This window comes from Arachis hypogaea, chromosome 17 (assembly GCF_003086295.3).
Source record: "Arachis hypogaea cultivar Tifrunner chromosome 17, arahy.Tifrunner.gnm2.J5K5, whole genome shotgun sequence".
NCBI classification, from domain to species: Eukaryota; Viridiplantae; Streptophyta; class Magnoliopsida; order Fabales; family Fabaceae; genus Arachis; species Arachis hypogaea.
In genome coordinates, this window is record NC_092052.1 from 4,238,527 (window position 1) to 4,254,636 (window position 16,110).

Below are 16,110 nucleotides of genomic sequence, written 5' to 3' on the forward strand. Positions count from 1 at the left end.
ATTTGTCTTGCATGTTCATGCAATTTATACTGGAAGTATTATTCAGTAAATTTGGAAATGTATTTGAATTTTGCTTGACGAGGTTAAAAATCTTTAGTTATTATCTCAGTATTCAAGTCACAGAGATGAGAAACTCCCTCTACATGTTTATCTTGCATGATCTTATTCATCAAGTCCCTTTCTTTGTTCTTGAGAAGCTTTTCAATCTAGCTTTTCCTTCTACTTTGAATAGTGGCAACCCAAGCCATCCTTCTTTATTATTAAGGCTCGCTCTTGTTTATATGGTTCCTCACAGTACCATTCCCGGTGATATTGATGACATAACTCATTTCACAGATTTATCAAGAAAGTTTCTATTAGCATCCTCTCACTTATTCCAACCATCAGCCTCTGGATGCTCAAGACAAACACAGCTAACACAACTCTGCAGGAGTGAAGATTGAGGTAAACAAAAATAGTAAATGCTTACTGGACTTGGAAATTTCAGGTCATACTCTCAGAATTCCATTTACTAGATTTCGAGCAATGCCATTGTATCAGTCAATCCTATCTTTTTCTTGGATTTTCTTATCATCACAGAAAGGAATAATTGAGAATTTGTTAGGTGATAGCTACCATGTTCTTCGATCCTTAATAGCTTGATGTTAACACATATTCCACTTAATTTAATTCATGATGGATTATTATTTAATTAGTTGTCAAGCAAAGAGAAATATACATTACTATTTTTAATTAGGTCTTAACTCTTTCAATTTCATGGAATATTTTTCTACAATATATACATTGAATGACGAAATAAGGTGGAAAGTGTGTGTAATCCACTTTGTTTCGACAGTATATATTATGCATGGCACAAAAGATTTATAAAATCAAACTACTTTTACAAAAAAAAATATCGTAGGTTGACAAAAATCTCTGACTAAGAAGACCAAGGTCTCTATAGATAAAAAATCAAATAACAAAATTTTTAGTTATTATTTTTATATGAAAAAGTCTAATTTTTTATTTGAATTATATTATTTTGCTAATTTTATTTTTTGTAGAACAAGTAGAAAAAATAGAGAATGAGAGAAAAAAGAGAGAAAGATAAAGATGAAGAATGAGAGTGAAAGTAAGAGTTTGTTAATTTTGGAAGAAAAAAAAATTATTTTAACTGTAATAAAAAAATATCGGATGACATATTTTAATTTGTCAAATTACTAATATAAAATATAAATCATATATAGAGTGAAAATGGTAGAGAGAAATAGAAAAATGGAGAGAGGTAGATAAGAGAATTTAAGAAGGGAGTTTATTAATTTTGGAAAAAAAATATTTTCTCTCAATTTTAATAAGAGAGTGTCATGTGACACATTTGATTATTAAATTAGATAGTAATATATGATACATAATATAGGTATATTTCAATTTTAATTTTAATTTGAATGCAATTAAAGAATGTCATATTGCATATTTTGATCTCAACCCACACTACTCTTGTAATGCCAAAAAGAAAAGGTGTTTGTAACTAATGTGTCAATCACTGATCATGGTATATCTTGAGGCTGAGCCTTGAATAAATATGTTTCTTATTTCATAATCTCAGTGATACTTGCCTTAGAGCATCCAAGAAAAAAACGATATACTTGTCTTATATTTGCAAGCTAAGATCATTATACTTGTCTTTATTTTTTTCCCAATCTCAGCTATCAGTATCCAAGGTTGGTGGAATAGCTCATTTCACAGATCTTTCTAGAAAGCTTCTATTATTATCCTGTAACTTATCAATCTCTAGATGTTCAAGAGAAGCACAGATAGTGCAAATTTATAGTGCAACTGAGTTGAAGGAAGCAGGAGTAAAGTTTGAGGTAAACAAAGCTAGTCAATGCTTACTAGACTTGCAACTTTCTGGTCATAGTTTGAGAATCCCATTCTTTAGAGTGGAAGATATTACTGAGGTTGTTTTGAGAAATTTGTTAGCTTTCGAGCAATGTCACTGTATCGATGAATCCTACCTTGCTGACTATATTGCTGTGTTAGATTTTCTTATTAACACAGACAAAGATGTAGATTTGCTTATTAAGAATGGAATAATTGAGAATTGGTTAGATGATAGTAATGCAGTGGCCAAAATGTTCAATGGTCTTGGAGTGAACATTATGTATCCAGATTTTAATGTGCAGTATTCCCTTATTTTTCAAAGGTTGAATGATTTTTGTGCACGCCCTTGGAACAAAAAAGTTGCGACTTATTGCAACACTCCATGCAAGACGGTAGTTTCTATTGCTGGATTTTTCTGCTTGTTCTCACTGTTATTCAGACAGTATTTTCTATTCTCCAAGGAGTACACTAGTACTAGATTATTGTTTGATATCTTTGTAATTGGAAGAATTGAAGTGTTTATTATGAACATGTGGCCACTTTATTATGTAATTATTGAAGACCACTGCATAAGGCAACTGCCTTCTCTGTAATTGTGTATCAAGTTTGAATGTGATATTTTTTTATTGTTGCTTTCTGGTTTCTATACATTATTTACACATCTTTATTCTGAAATTAGTATTCAAACATCATGTTCTATCTTAAGGTTTGAAACATTACGATCTTTACCTGCTTCGGGAACATTTGTAGCTTTGAAACAATAATGCTCCCAAATCAATTGTTTAGGTGATAGCAAAGCAGTCTTGAGGAGAACATTATCCATGAAACTTTTAATGCTGAGATTTAATTTAGAATATATTATATAATATAATTAATTTGAATCTTTGTTCTTGAGAAGCTTTTCCTTCTACTTTGAATAGTGGAGCCATCCTTCTTTGTTTATATGGTTCCTCACAGTACCATGACATAACTCATTTCACAGATTTATCAAGAAAGTTTCTATTAGCATCCTCTCACTTATTCCAACCATCTCCCTCTGGATGCTAATAGAAATTTCAGGTCATACTCTCAGAATTCCATTTACTAGAGTGAAGTTGTTTTGAGAACTTTGTTAGATTTCAAGCAATGCCATTGTATCAGTGAATCCTATCTCGCTGACTATATCTTTTTCTTGGATTTTCTTATGATGTAGATTTGCTGATTAAGTCCTGTAAATCCTCGAAAACCCTATAGGGACATACCTGAAAGTCCAAAGCATGAATACTGGAGAAAGGTACATGTCACCATAATTCTTTTTCAGTCTTGGATTCTTTCTTAATTAATGTCATGGTAAAGATGCAATCATGCACCTGTTATGGCATAAATAATATGATTTCTTCTGATTTTAGGGAAAAAAGACTTCAGATTCAACTCCAGAGAGTACAAATTTTGAGCAGCAGATTGGAGGAAAAAGGAGGAAAGAAGGGTTGAAAAGAAAAACAAAGTGAAAGGAATTGAAGAAGAATTTGGTTTGATGTGTATGTTGCTGATGGATCTTATTTTTGCATATACGAAGGATGAGAAGTACAAGCGAACCGTCATTGCCTGCTTTATACAAGCAACTTACTTGCTTGAACTTGATAGGCAGGAGAACAGAACAAATGGAAATGCTCTAGCTCCGAATTGGTGGATTCCCTTCAAGTACAAACTCACCCAAACATTGATTGATGAAAGAGATGGGTCAATTTTTGGTGCAATATTCGAATGGGATCGATCTGCAGCACGGGCCGACTTGATTGTAATGAGACCTAGTGGTGCCCCAAGAGCTGTTTTAGCACTCAGAGGAACATTACTCAAAAGCCCCACGATGTGGCGAGACATTGAAGATGACCTCCGCTTTCTTGCTTGGGAAAACTTGAAAGGCTCTGTCAGGTTTAAGGTAGCTTTGGAGGTACTGAAATCGGTATGTGACTTGCATGGAAGAAATAATGTATGTATTGCAGGGCATTCCTTGGGGGCCGGATTTGCTCTTCAAGTTGGAAAGATGCTAGCAAAAGAGGGGATTTATGTGGAGACACATTTGTTCAATCCACCATCTCTTTCACTAGCCATAGGTCTCAGAAATCTTGGCAACAAGGCAGAATTTGTTTGGAATAGGCTTAAATCTACGCTTCCTTTGAGCGGCGAAGCACAGGCAAGCACTGAAGGAGACAAGACTAATACAAACACGAGGAATGCTAGGGGGGCAGCAACTTTTGTAATTTGTAGCCATCAAATAGCAATCAATGATGGTTTTAATGGTGTGAGATTGGTGTGAGATTTCATCCAATGGCTCACTTTTTTTTGCTGGTTACATGTTGGTTAGAATTTAACAAAGTTGCTGGCGCCCTAGACTTTTCCTACAAACACAAACACAAACACAAACACTAACACTAACACATCGAGCATAGCTTCGTCAAAGGGTTGGATGCCTCGACTACCTAGTTTTGGTTCTAAGGATAGTGTTGCTGTCGGAAAATGGGTTCCAAATCTTTATATCAACAGCAATGACTATATATGTTGCTCTTATACTGACCCTGATGGCAAGGCAGTGAAGATCAGCAGCAAGGAGAATCTCAGTAAAACAAATGCGCAAATCGCAGCGAAGTTGTTTGTTGTGTCAAAGGAAAAACAGAAATTTCTTGAGGCTCATGGATTGGAACAATGGTGGTCAAGTGATGCAGAAGTCATTAGCAGGCAACTTAGGTCTCTATACCATGTTACACCTTCACAAGTAACACTGATAAAACCAGTGTAACAATCCAGATTTTAAGCTGAAGTAAATCATTTTCAATCTTAATAACAACCGGATTTTGTGTTAATTCTTAATTCAAGTTTTGTAACTTGTTCTTTTTAACTTAGCAAAAGTTTTATAATTATACTAGATTACTACTTGAGGATATTTTAAGTTTTGTATAAGGCTCACTTTTTTTATTTTATTATTTTTTTAGCCTCCGATAATGTTAAAAATGGAGAATAATTTTGTTCGAAGATTATACTTTCTAGAGCATATAATGCTTTTTTCAACATATTGCCATGCCACAAACAAAATGCCTTATTTGTTACGAATAAAATCCAACCAACTAGAATATTGGATGAAAATTTTGGCCCTATGATGATCAATTTAAGGAAAAAGTATCATATGCTAAGAGTAATGGTATTTTGTTTCTAACTTTCTTTAATTTTGGGTGTTGACAAAGCTAAAAAGTGAAGGTCTAATTACCTTTTAATTAAGATAGAACTTATTTATCATGAAAATTATAAATTCAATAGTAATTGATTTATCAGTTTATTACTGTACTAAGGTTTTCATTTTAGAGAATCTTTTTTCAATAAAGTAATATCAACACAAATAAAGGGTTTAGATATTTAATATTAACTTCTCATATTCATTAAGCATTCTTTCTAACTTAAATACCCATTTTCTAAAAATATAGTTACTAATAAAGTATGTACAGAAACAAACAATTATGAATACAGTTTATGATACATTATAGTATGCAAGTTATGAACAGGATAATTACAGAGACATTAGTGGAATTATTTGGCTATAAAACAAAGACTTTTCGGATGATCTTCCATGAAAGAGAGAAAAGTCCACTCAACTAAGTCTAATAAAGTCTACATTCTTGTTTTGCTTTTCCCTTTCCTTGCCATTTGCTGTGGTTAAGTTTCCACAATGCAAAATTAGCACTTTTACTCAAAGGAGGGCTTTACCTACAGCATCACTGTGTCAGCATCTCAATCAAGAAACAAACAGTGTCTGGATTCTTAACTTCTGTTGATGGCAAACCATAAAGATCACAAATATGCTTTTCATGTCTCTGGCCCTCAGCACTTGCCTTCCCTTAATTGGAGAAACAACTTCAATTCCACTTGGTCAGTGTATAACTAACTGCCTTAGATTTGTGTGTATGTGTGTAAGAGAGAGAGAGAGATCTATACTAGTAGCATGCATGGGTTTTGTTTTGATGATCGGTTCATAAAATCTTAGCAGCAAATGGGTTGTGATATATGAATGTAAAGTTGCAAACTTTACCAAATGGGTTTCCAAAGTTTCTGACTTTGCATATTTGTTACTATTTTAGCCTTTTCTTATTTAGTAGATATTTCTGGTTGTTTCTAATACTCATTTAATTTCCAAAGTTTTTCTTGTTTGCATTAACAAAGGGAACTTTCTTTACTCTTCCTTTGTCATCCTAAATTAAAATTAATCACATTCTCTTATTACATGTAAATATGGTGCTAATGATTGTTTTATGGACATAGGAAGGATGAATATTATAAACAAGCTGCCATATCCTGCTTTACACGGACAGCTTACGCACTCGAAGTTGATAGACAAGATAAGAGAACACAAGAGAATGCTTTGGCTCCAGAGTGGTTGATTCCCTTCAAGTACAAGCTCACAAAGACATTGATTGATGAAAGAGATGGATCCATTTTCGGAGCAATATTCGAATGGGATCAATCTGCAGCATTGGAAGACTCGGTGCTAATTAGGCCTCTTGGTAACCCCAAAGCTGTTTTAGCACTCAGAGGAACATTAACCAAAAGGCATACAATAAGGAGATATTTCGAAGATGACCTTCGCTTTCTCTTCCTTGGGTGCTGGATTTGCTCTTCAATTGGGAAAGGAACTAGCACAAGAAGGGATTTATGTTGAAGCACATTTGTTTAATCCACCTTCTGTTTCACTAGCCTTGAGTCTTGAAAATACTAGAGAATATGAAGAATATGTGTGGAACATGCTTAAATCTATGCTCGTGTCAAATAGCAAAGCTGAAATCAGCAATGATGAAGAGAAGAGTGCTAGATTACAATTGATCAGTAGGATACCTTATCTATCTGGCTTGATGGATTCCAGTTTTTGGGTGGACAAATTTGTTCCTCATCTGTATGTCAATGAAAATGACTTGATTTGCAGCTTTTATGTTGATCCTGATGGTAGCATAGGAGTGAAGAACACCGAAAAGGAAAATACAAGCTCTGCGGATGGAGATTGGTGAGATCCCTTCCATAGTCAAACATGAATTGTCAGTTTTCATGCTTGCAGGACCACTTTGCAAAACATAAAGTACATTGGTGAGATCCCTTCCATTTCATGTAAGTTCTAGTTGTCTATTTACTTCTGGAGAGAGATGCTACTCTTGCAAGATTATAGTTCGAATATGCAGCTGATAAATGAAGGAGGTTACTAGCTTCAACTCATCAAACCTAGCTTCTCAGACAGCTAAACACATCCTTGAACCTCATTTTTCAGTCCAGTTCACTTATTTATCCAAACAAGGAGCACCAAATGGTTCATAGCACCATCTTTGAACCTCATTTTTTATTTAACATCATTTTAAAACAATGTAGAAAATGAAGCTGCTACAAAATGCAGCTGCTATTGCAAGATCAAAAACACAGTTAAATTATTATGCAGACAACTACTTAAGTGGTTAAAGAAAGAAGCGTCAATGTTTTAAGTATGGGAAAAATCTTTATCAACTTTTATATAATGTGTATTATAGCACATTTATAAACTCTTACATTATCTTGGAGTCAAGAATTAACTTGTCTTTTGTCCAGAGGCATTTTAAAACAACCTTAGTCCCAATTGTACCATCACAAAAACTCCAAGCTGATGAAACCAGTTGAAGGCAACACATATGCATCATTAGCACTTAGCAGAATGCAAAAACATGATATTTTTTCCCCACATTATTGAATATAGTTTCACTGAATGCAGAATAGGAAGATAAATGCCTTCTAATCAAAATTTTACTATCTTGCCATCCATGATGTAATCTTCTAAAATCAGAGTGACTACATGCAGAATAATGTGCTAGATTCTTAATTAACTAATCTAACAATCCACATTAAGCATAATGAAACCTCAATATCTGAGCTTCTCTCTGAATATGTCCATCTTTGTTTGTGCAAAAGTCCGAACTTAATTTAATTAATGATGGATTATTATTTAATTAGTTGTCAACCAAAGAGAAATATACATTACTATTTTTAATTAGGTCTTAACTCTTAAGCGAATTTGTTTCATTCATCGGATACACACTTTCAATTTCAAGTTTTCAAACCTGTTCTTGCATGGAATATTTTTCTACAATATATACATTGAATGACGAAATAAAAAAATATTCATGGATTAAAATGTTATAAAATAAAATTATGTTCATACTGAATGGTAAAAAATCAAACCAAACAAAAATTGACTCGAATAAATGAAACAAAACATAAAACATAGAGGAGGAACATTATCATGAATAAATATTCTGCACCAAAACATTATCTCCGATGATAATATCCTTCAATCGAATGAGAGAAGGAACATGGTAAACTATTTGAAAATGGTCATCATACCAAGGAGTCAACAAAATCCTAAACTCTTGATTTTCAGGATCATGGTAGGCAATGCAACCATTGGAACTTGCAGAATACTGAAAAATAGGAGTCCAAGATTCTCCAACTCCATATCTTTCCATCCTCCACATTGTGACAAGCAGCTCATTAAAATATATCAAGCAATATGCTTTGTCATGGGACGAGTTAATGACATAAAGGCAAATAAACCTAAAAAGTGATAATTGAATAGAAATTAACATAAAAATAAGAACAATTAGAATATTATTAACAGAAGAAATTAAATTTATACATCAATGTGACAAATATGAGTATGCCAAAATTTGACTGAAGCTAGAAACCAAGCGTACGGATTTCACAGATGAATTAAAAAAGAAAGTAGTTGGCTCGGATTTCACAGTTTCATCACGCTAAGTTGAATCCAACACGTTGATGCCTACGTGGCCTTCTTCCACTTTCTGCTTCTTCCTTTGATAACAGTTTCAGAGCTTTGCACTAAAATCTTTGGTGCACCGCTTTATTATTGGTTCTTCGATCTTGTTCCTTCTCCTCTCTTCAGTTGACCACTTTTCCGTCAAAGCCTTCCAAGTAATTTCAAAGCTGTCACTGAATCTCCTTGCAACTCTATGAATGTGATCCCTTTGAGGGTACATGAATCCATAAGAAAACAAAAGCCTCATATCGTTTGCAAATTCATCAGGCCTTGAATACACGAATTTGTTCAGCTTTGACTCTATATCCTCAAACCCTATTGGCTTCAACAACACACTCTCACATTTGTTACCAAGAATCCATAACTTCTTGGGATCCAGAGTCTTATTGAAAGCCCAGCCATCTCTTCCAACCATGAAGCGCTTCAAGATCACCCAACACTGCATCTTTTGATAACGATCCATTCTCTGCTCATTCAGAACAACCTTCATCTCCTCTTCCTTCTTCGAACCGGTTCTTGGGATTCTTGAACATACATTGTGATGTTCTTCCTCTTCCTTCTTTGTGTTCTTTGAGTCAAGCACCTTAGAACCGGTTCTTGGGATTCTTGAACATGCATTGTGGTGTTCTTGCACAGAAGATTTTGTGGAAACAGAAACTTCAGAAGTTGCCAACTTTCTTCTCTTTCTGCCTCCGCGAGAATCAGCACCATCATCGTCCTTCTTCTGTTTGCACTGTGCATCAGTTGACAAGGTTCTAGAGCCTTCTACATGGCTCTTTCCCACTACATTCCACGAGTATTCAGTAGTGCTGCAATGCTGATCTTTCTTCCTCTTCTCAGAAGCCATAAATTCTGGTCCAGGCTTTGCAGTATCAGCATCATGCTTTCGTTTGCACTCTTCGGATGACACTGTTCTTGAACGCGGCAAACGAAGCTTAATTATGAGTCTCTTTCTTAGGGCAACCTCTGCCTCTGCCTCTGCCATTGAAAAACTTGGAGTGAACAAGGCTTTCAAGACTCGATCTTTGGTAGGATTAATTACGGAAAGAAGAAACAAACAAATTCGTGGGGGTACAATCACTAGGACACAAGTTCGTGGGGGTATAATATAGGATTAAAAGGGTTTGCTTTACTGTTACTGGTTTACGTACAAAACAAGGCAAAATAACATAGAAGACATTATGTACATTCTTTTGGACTTGTGGTAGTTCTTTTATAATATGGTTTGTTTGAGTGAAATCCTATTTTTTCAAGTTATCTTTTTTTGAAAGAATTATCTTCTTTTAAAAAATTTTATAAAAAAATAAAAATAATTTTATGTTTGGATATATTATGTAAAAAGATTTTTTTTGTTTATTTATTTTGTAAAAATTATCTTTCTTTTAAAGAAAAAGATCTTTTAAAAAAAAGATATAAATTATAGCTTTTTAAGTTATACGAAAATATCTTTTGGATTAACTTAAATGAAAAGAATCACTTTTGGGTACACCTTTCTTTCATATACAATAATAATAGAGGCATATTCAAATTAGTATAGAGTTGTTGCATCTGTTTTGTTTTCTCAAGCTCTCTTCTGCTGTTATTTGTTCTTCAAGCGATTGCATACGTCTATAGCTGATGTATCTAAATATATACAATAATGTATTAAAAAAAAGTAGTATTTAACTACAAGTTCCATCTTGGCCGTATTTGAGGAGATTTATCTGGGTCTACTCTTTCCTCACTTTTTCTCCATTTAATTATAATAGAGTATATATGCATAAGAATCAAGAAAACCAAGAAACAGATCAAACAAATACTGTTAGTAGTTGATCAGCAAGTTATATAGTTAGTTATCAGTTATTCTGTTGTGACTAGTCTTGGAGTTAGCAAGCTGACTCACCTTTCATTTAGCATAGCTTATATATGTTGTACTTGAGACACATAATAATTCTGATTCACAATACAAACATATTTTTCCATTTTCTGCACAACTCATCTCTAAATGATTTCAACCACTCTCACCTAAACAATTGCAAAATCGAATTCTGGTGCTAAGTGCTATCATAGTAACACCATCATCATGGTTCTGACTTTGTTACTCCCTCTCTCCATGCCACTGTTATTCATTAAATTGGTGCCTTTCTGCTTATTTTTGTCATAATTGAGTTAAGACTGTTAATCCTTCTTATGCAGTTGTTAAGTGAGTCACCCTATTCAGCCTTGATTTCATTTCATATCTGAAACATCACTTATTTGAATGTCATTGTTATTATTATGTTCATTGTTTTCTATATCATTCTGTATTTGAATGGATTTATAGCCATGTGTGCAACCCTTGCAAGCAGAGAATTCCAGAATCACTTTTCTCTTGGAGTTCATTTGAGAAAAGACTTAAAGAACAGTAGTTGCTGAGGGTGCAGGGCGAGAGAGTACAGGGCGATGATAGCAATTAGTCAAACATGTGAATTGTCAGTTTTCATGCTTGCAGGACCACATTTGCAAAACATCAAGTACATTGGTGAGATCCCTTCCATTTAATGGCAGAAACTGCTACATCTAAAATAATGTGATTAAGTGTAATTTATTTAGATGTAATTAAAAAATAATTGAATACTATTTAAATGTGAAATATTTCCGCATTTTTGGAGGGTTGAATGCTTTATGTGTGCACCCTTAGGGAATTAAATACACTATGATTTGTTGTTGCTAGAGAATCAAGTCCCTTTCTTTGTTCTTGATAAGCTTTACTTAAATAGTGGCAATCCAAGCCATCCTTCATTATTAATGCTCACTCGTTCTATGGTTCTTGATAGTATCATTCCTCCAGGTTATGATGATGAGATAACTTTATTCAGTGTTGGTAGAATAGCTCATTTCACAGCTTCTGTTAAGATCCTCTGGATGCTCAAGAGGAGAAAGGTTACTGCAAATTTATAGTGCAACTAAGTTGAATGAAGGTGGAGTGAAGTGAGGTAAACAAAAAGAGTCAATGCTTACTAGACTTGGAAACTTTAGGCCATAGTTTGAGAATTCCATTTATTAGAGTGGATGACTGGACTGAAGTTGTTTTAAGAAATTTGTTAGCTTTCAAACAATGTCACTGTATCGAAGAATCCTACCTCACAGACTATATTGTTTTCTTTGATTTTCTTATCAACACATGTATAGCCCATATATTATTATATAGGGCTACTCTCAAGTTTTATCAACATTTGAATGTCGTATTTTTCTTATTGTTACTTTCTTTACATTATTTACACGTTTATTCTGAAATTAGTATTCAAATTAAACATCATGTTCTATCTTAAAGGAAACAAGAGAAGCTTTTCAATTTCAATTGTAGATAAAGAATGTGCACTATTCCTGTGTTACAAGTAATGAACAGAGGAATGTAAAGCTTAAACTAAAAGTCTCGGTTATCAGCTTTATATAGTTGGTCTTAGTTGAATGGTCTAACAAAAACTACCAAATCAGGTTTTATTCTAACTAACTTGCTGGCTGGAATATAACTAACTCTAATTGGTTATTGCACGTGAATATCTATTGTGTATTTGAATACTAAAAAAAAGGGCTAGAAGTAATAAATTTGTATTAACTAATGGGTCGATCACTCATGATTATATCTTGAAGCTGAGCCTTGTATAAATATGTTTCTTATTTTATAATCTCAGTGATACTTGCCTTAGAGCATCCAAGAAAAAAAAAGTGATATACTTGTTTTCACTTTGCAAGCTAAGATCATTATAGTTGTCTTTATTTTTTTCCCAATCTCAGAACTCAACTTGTTTTTTTGTAAGTTTGTGTGTCCTATTCCACCCATTCTTTTGTGATGCTTCCAAAACTTTTGATTGTAAAACAATGATTACTGACACAAGGTTCAACTTGTACTGAGTCAAAGGCCACACTCTCATATCGTTTCACTTTTCAATTACACAAAGGCTGAAAGGTGAGTATGCCTTATTATATCGCATTATCCTCCAATGTTTTTTTTAACTTTCTGCTAATATTAACTAATATAGAATCCATCTATGTAATCAAATAATCAATTTCATATTTCTTCCCTAGTGTTGTAACAAATAAGTATGTAAAATTCTAACAAAAAAGGAAAAGTGTTAATCTATTCATATAGATGGCAACTCCGAATTCTGATGACGTTGTAAAGAAGATTGAAGCAATGTTGAAGAAGGGACAAGCTCGCTTTACAAAGGAATGGTTCCCCACAACATCCGCAAGTTTAAAGAAGATGCATACACTCCAGAGATTGTTTCAATTGGTCCTTTTCACCATGGAGATGAAAAGTTGCTAAAGATGGAGGACCATAAAAGACTATATTGCAAACAATTTATTGAAAGATCCGAGACAAACAAGTTAGAAAGTTTTGTGAATTGCGTGCAAGAGCTTGAGCCAAAGATTCGTGGTTGTTACTCAGATGACATCAAGCTTAGTAAGGAAGAACATGTTATGGTGATCTTGGTGGACTGCTGCTTCATATTAGAGTTTCTACTCAGGTACCATTTCATGCTTACACGTGGCGACGATGCTATTCTTTTGCCAACACGGTTAAGGGTCTATATACGATATGATTTGTTGTTGCTTGAGAATCAAGTCCCATTCTTTGTTCTTGACAAGATTTACAATCTAGTTTTTCCTTCTACCTTCATTGATCGGAGCCACCACAGGCATTCTTCGTTGTTAAGTCTCGCTCTTTATCATGTAGTTCCTGGTAGAATAATCTTTCCTGGTGATTATAAGGGTGAGTTATCAGTATCCAATGTTGGTGGAACTCAACAGATTCAACATCAACTCATTCTTTCCGCTTGGAAACAGATTTCTAATGTCTTAATTTATTTTGGCTCAAACCCTGTTTGGTGTTTAGAATTTAACTCATAATTGGAATTGAGCTTCTGAATCCAAATACTTGAAATGCCTATTAGAAATGGTGTGCCTTTCTAATGTTTGGAGTTGGTGCTCTAAAAACATGCTTCCTTTGGTCAATCCATCAATCTAGTTGCCTACATGGATTCATAATATTGCCATTACATGTAATGATTGTAAAGGCCAAAAGAGATAGAAAGTAAACAATAGAACTAGAAGAGCTGCGGTAGGAATGAATTTGTGTGAAATCACCCCTTTCCCTTTTATAGAATTATACTGGAAATGCAGGAAATTATAGAGCAGAAAAAACTATGTTACTCCCTCTCTCCATGCCACTTTTATTCATTAAATTGGTGCCTTTCTGCTTATTTTTGTCATAATTGAGTTAAGACTGTTAATCCTTCTTATGCAGTTGTTAAGTGAGTCACCCTATTCAGCCTTGATTTCATTTCATATCTGAAACAACACTTATTTGAATGTCATTGTTATTATTATGTTCATTGTTTTCTATATCATTCTGTATTTGAATGGATTTATAGCCATGTATGCAACCCTTGCAAGCAGAGAATTCCAGAATCACTTTTATCTTGGAGTTCATTGAGAAAAGACTAAAAGAACAGTAGTTGCTGAGGGTACAGGGCAAGATTAGTTAATTAAGAAGCGTCAATGTTTTAAGTATGGGAAAAATCTTTATCAACTTTTATATAATGTGTATTATAAACTCTTACATTATCTTGGAGTCAAGAATTAACTTGTCTTTTGTCCAGAGGAATTTTAAAACAACCTTAGTCCCAATTGTACCATCACAAAAACTCCAAGCTGATGAAACCAATTGAAGGCAACACATATGCAGAATAGGAAGATAAATGGCTTCTAATCAAAATTTTATTATCTTGCCATCCATGATGTAATCTTCTAAAATCAGAGTGACTACATGCAGAATAATGTGCTAGATTCTTAATTAACTAATCTAACAATCCACATTAAGCATAATGAAATCTCAATATCTGAGCTTCTCTCTGAATATACAAATGAATGACACCTGGTTTCTACACGTATAGAAGGAATTTAAGTTCTACACTATAGCATTGGCCCCTTTTTTGGGTATTGGATTCAATTATCCAATTATCTAATTGTAAATGCTTACTGGACTTGGAAATTTCAGGTCATACTCTCAGAATTCCATTTACTAGATTTCGAGCAATGCCATTGTATCAGTCAATCCTATCTTTTTCTTGGATTTTCTTATCAACACAGAAAGGAATAATTGAGAATTGGTTAGGTGATAGCAATGCAGTGGCTACCATGTTCAAACCTTCGATCCTTAATAGCTTGATGTTAACACATGTTCCACTTAATTTAATTAATGATGGATTATTATTTAATTAGTTGTCAACCAAAGAGAAATATACATTACTATTTTTAATTAGGTCTTAACTCTTAAGCGAATTTGTTTCATTCATCAGATACACACTTTCAATTTATTTACATTGAATGACGAAATAAGGTGGAAACTGTGTGTGTATGTGAAGTGTAATCCAATACATAAAAATATTCATGGATTAAAATGTTATAAAATAAAATTATATTCATACTGAATGGTGAAAAAGCAAACCAAACAAAAATTGACTCCAATAAATGAAACAAAACATAAAACATTATCATGAATAAATACTCTGCACCAAAACATTATCTCCGATGATAATATCCTTCAATGGAATGAGAGAAGGAACATGGTGAACTATTTGAAAATGGTCATCATACCAAGGAGTAGTCAACAAAATCCTAAACTCTCGATTTTCAGGATCATGGTAAGCAATGCAATCATGTAATTGAGATGTAGGGTCGGAACTTGCAGAATACTGGAAAATAGGAGTCCAAGATTCTCCAACTCCATATCTTTCCATCCTCCACATTGTGCCAAGCAGCCTATTAAAATATAACAAGCAAAGAGAATACCTGAATTCAAATAAGATGAGTTTTGTACCTGGATCCCTGGGCGCCATAGAGAAGTTTTGAAACTTCTCCGTGTCGAAATTGAAGGCCCATATCGAGACATTTCCATCAACATCTAAACCGATCCAATGAAGTGCCCCATTTAAATAAGTACCAATCTCATACAAATTTATCAAATTCTTGGGATAATCTATCTCAATATTTATCCATGTCGATGTTCCAACTGTGTGCATTTCAACAACAATACTATGATCTTTAAAGATATGTATTCTCACTAGCTTGTATTGGTTTGTTTTTGGGTGGAAACCAAAACCCCAAAGTATTTGCTTGCAGTGTTTCCGGACTGGAGGGATTTTTGGAAGTCTTATGAACTCACCTGTTATTGGGTTGCAAACAAGTGAAATGTTTCTATACGGTAGACCACTGAAGTAAAAAAGACCATTACAAGGAACTACTTTAATATAAAGTTCTCTATCCTTGAATGATTTAGGACCAGGTAGAGGAATCTCAAATTTAGGATCAAGTTTTATGCTGCTACTACTTTGATTCAGGACCTCAGACACCCTGCAGCAGCATGGATTGTTTCTCCGTTCATGTCATTCAATTGGATCATATTCAACAAG

At 33.8% G+C, this 16,110-nt stretch overlaps 2 protein-coding genes and 1 pseudogene across 2 annotated transcripts; all 3 read left to right on the plus strand.

The window, feature by feature from the left end:
* Positions 1–125: 125 nt before the first annotated feature.
* Positions 126–3,347, plus strand: LOC112762629 (uncharacterized). Its single transcript, XM_072221619.1, has 4 exons — positions 126–349; positions 1,775–2,161; positions 3,067–3,133; positions 3,249–3,347. The coding sequence occupies exons 1-4, from the start codon at positions 126–128 to the stop codon at positions 3,345–3,347; spliced, it is 777 nt and encodes a 258-aa protein (XP_072077720.1).
* On the plus strand, positions 1,661–4,684 carry LOC112766869 (GDSL esterase/lipase At4g10955-like). Its single transcript, XM_025812768.3, has 3 exons — positions 1,661–2,919; positions 3,053–3,133; positions 3,249–4,684. The coding sequence occupies exon 3, from the start codon at positions 3,374–3,376 to the stop codon at positions 4,154–4,156; it is 783 nt and encodes a 260-aa protein (XP_025668553.1). The 5' UTR covers positions 1,661–2,919; positions 3,053–3,133; positions 3,249–3,373; the 3' UTR covers positions 4,157–4,684.
* An 849-nt stretch (positions 4,685–5,533) lies between these two features.
* Positions 5,534–7,334, plus strand: LOC112766868 (GDSL esterase/lipase At4g10955-like; annotated as a pseudogene).
* Positions 7,335–16,110: the final 8,776 nt, after the last annotated feature.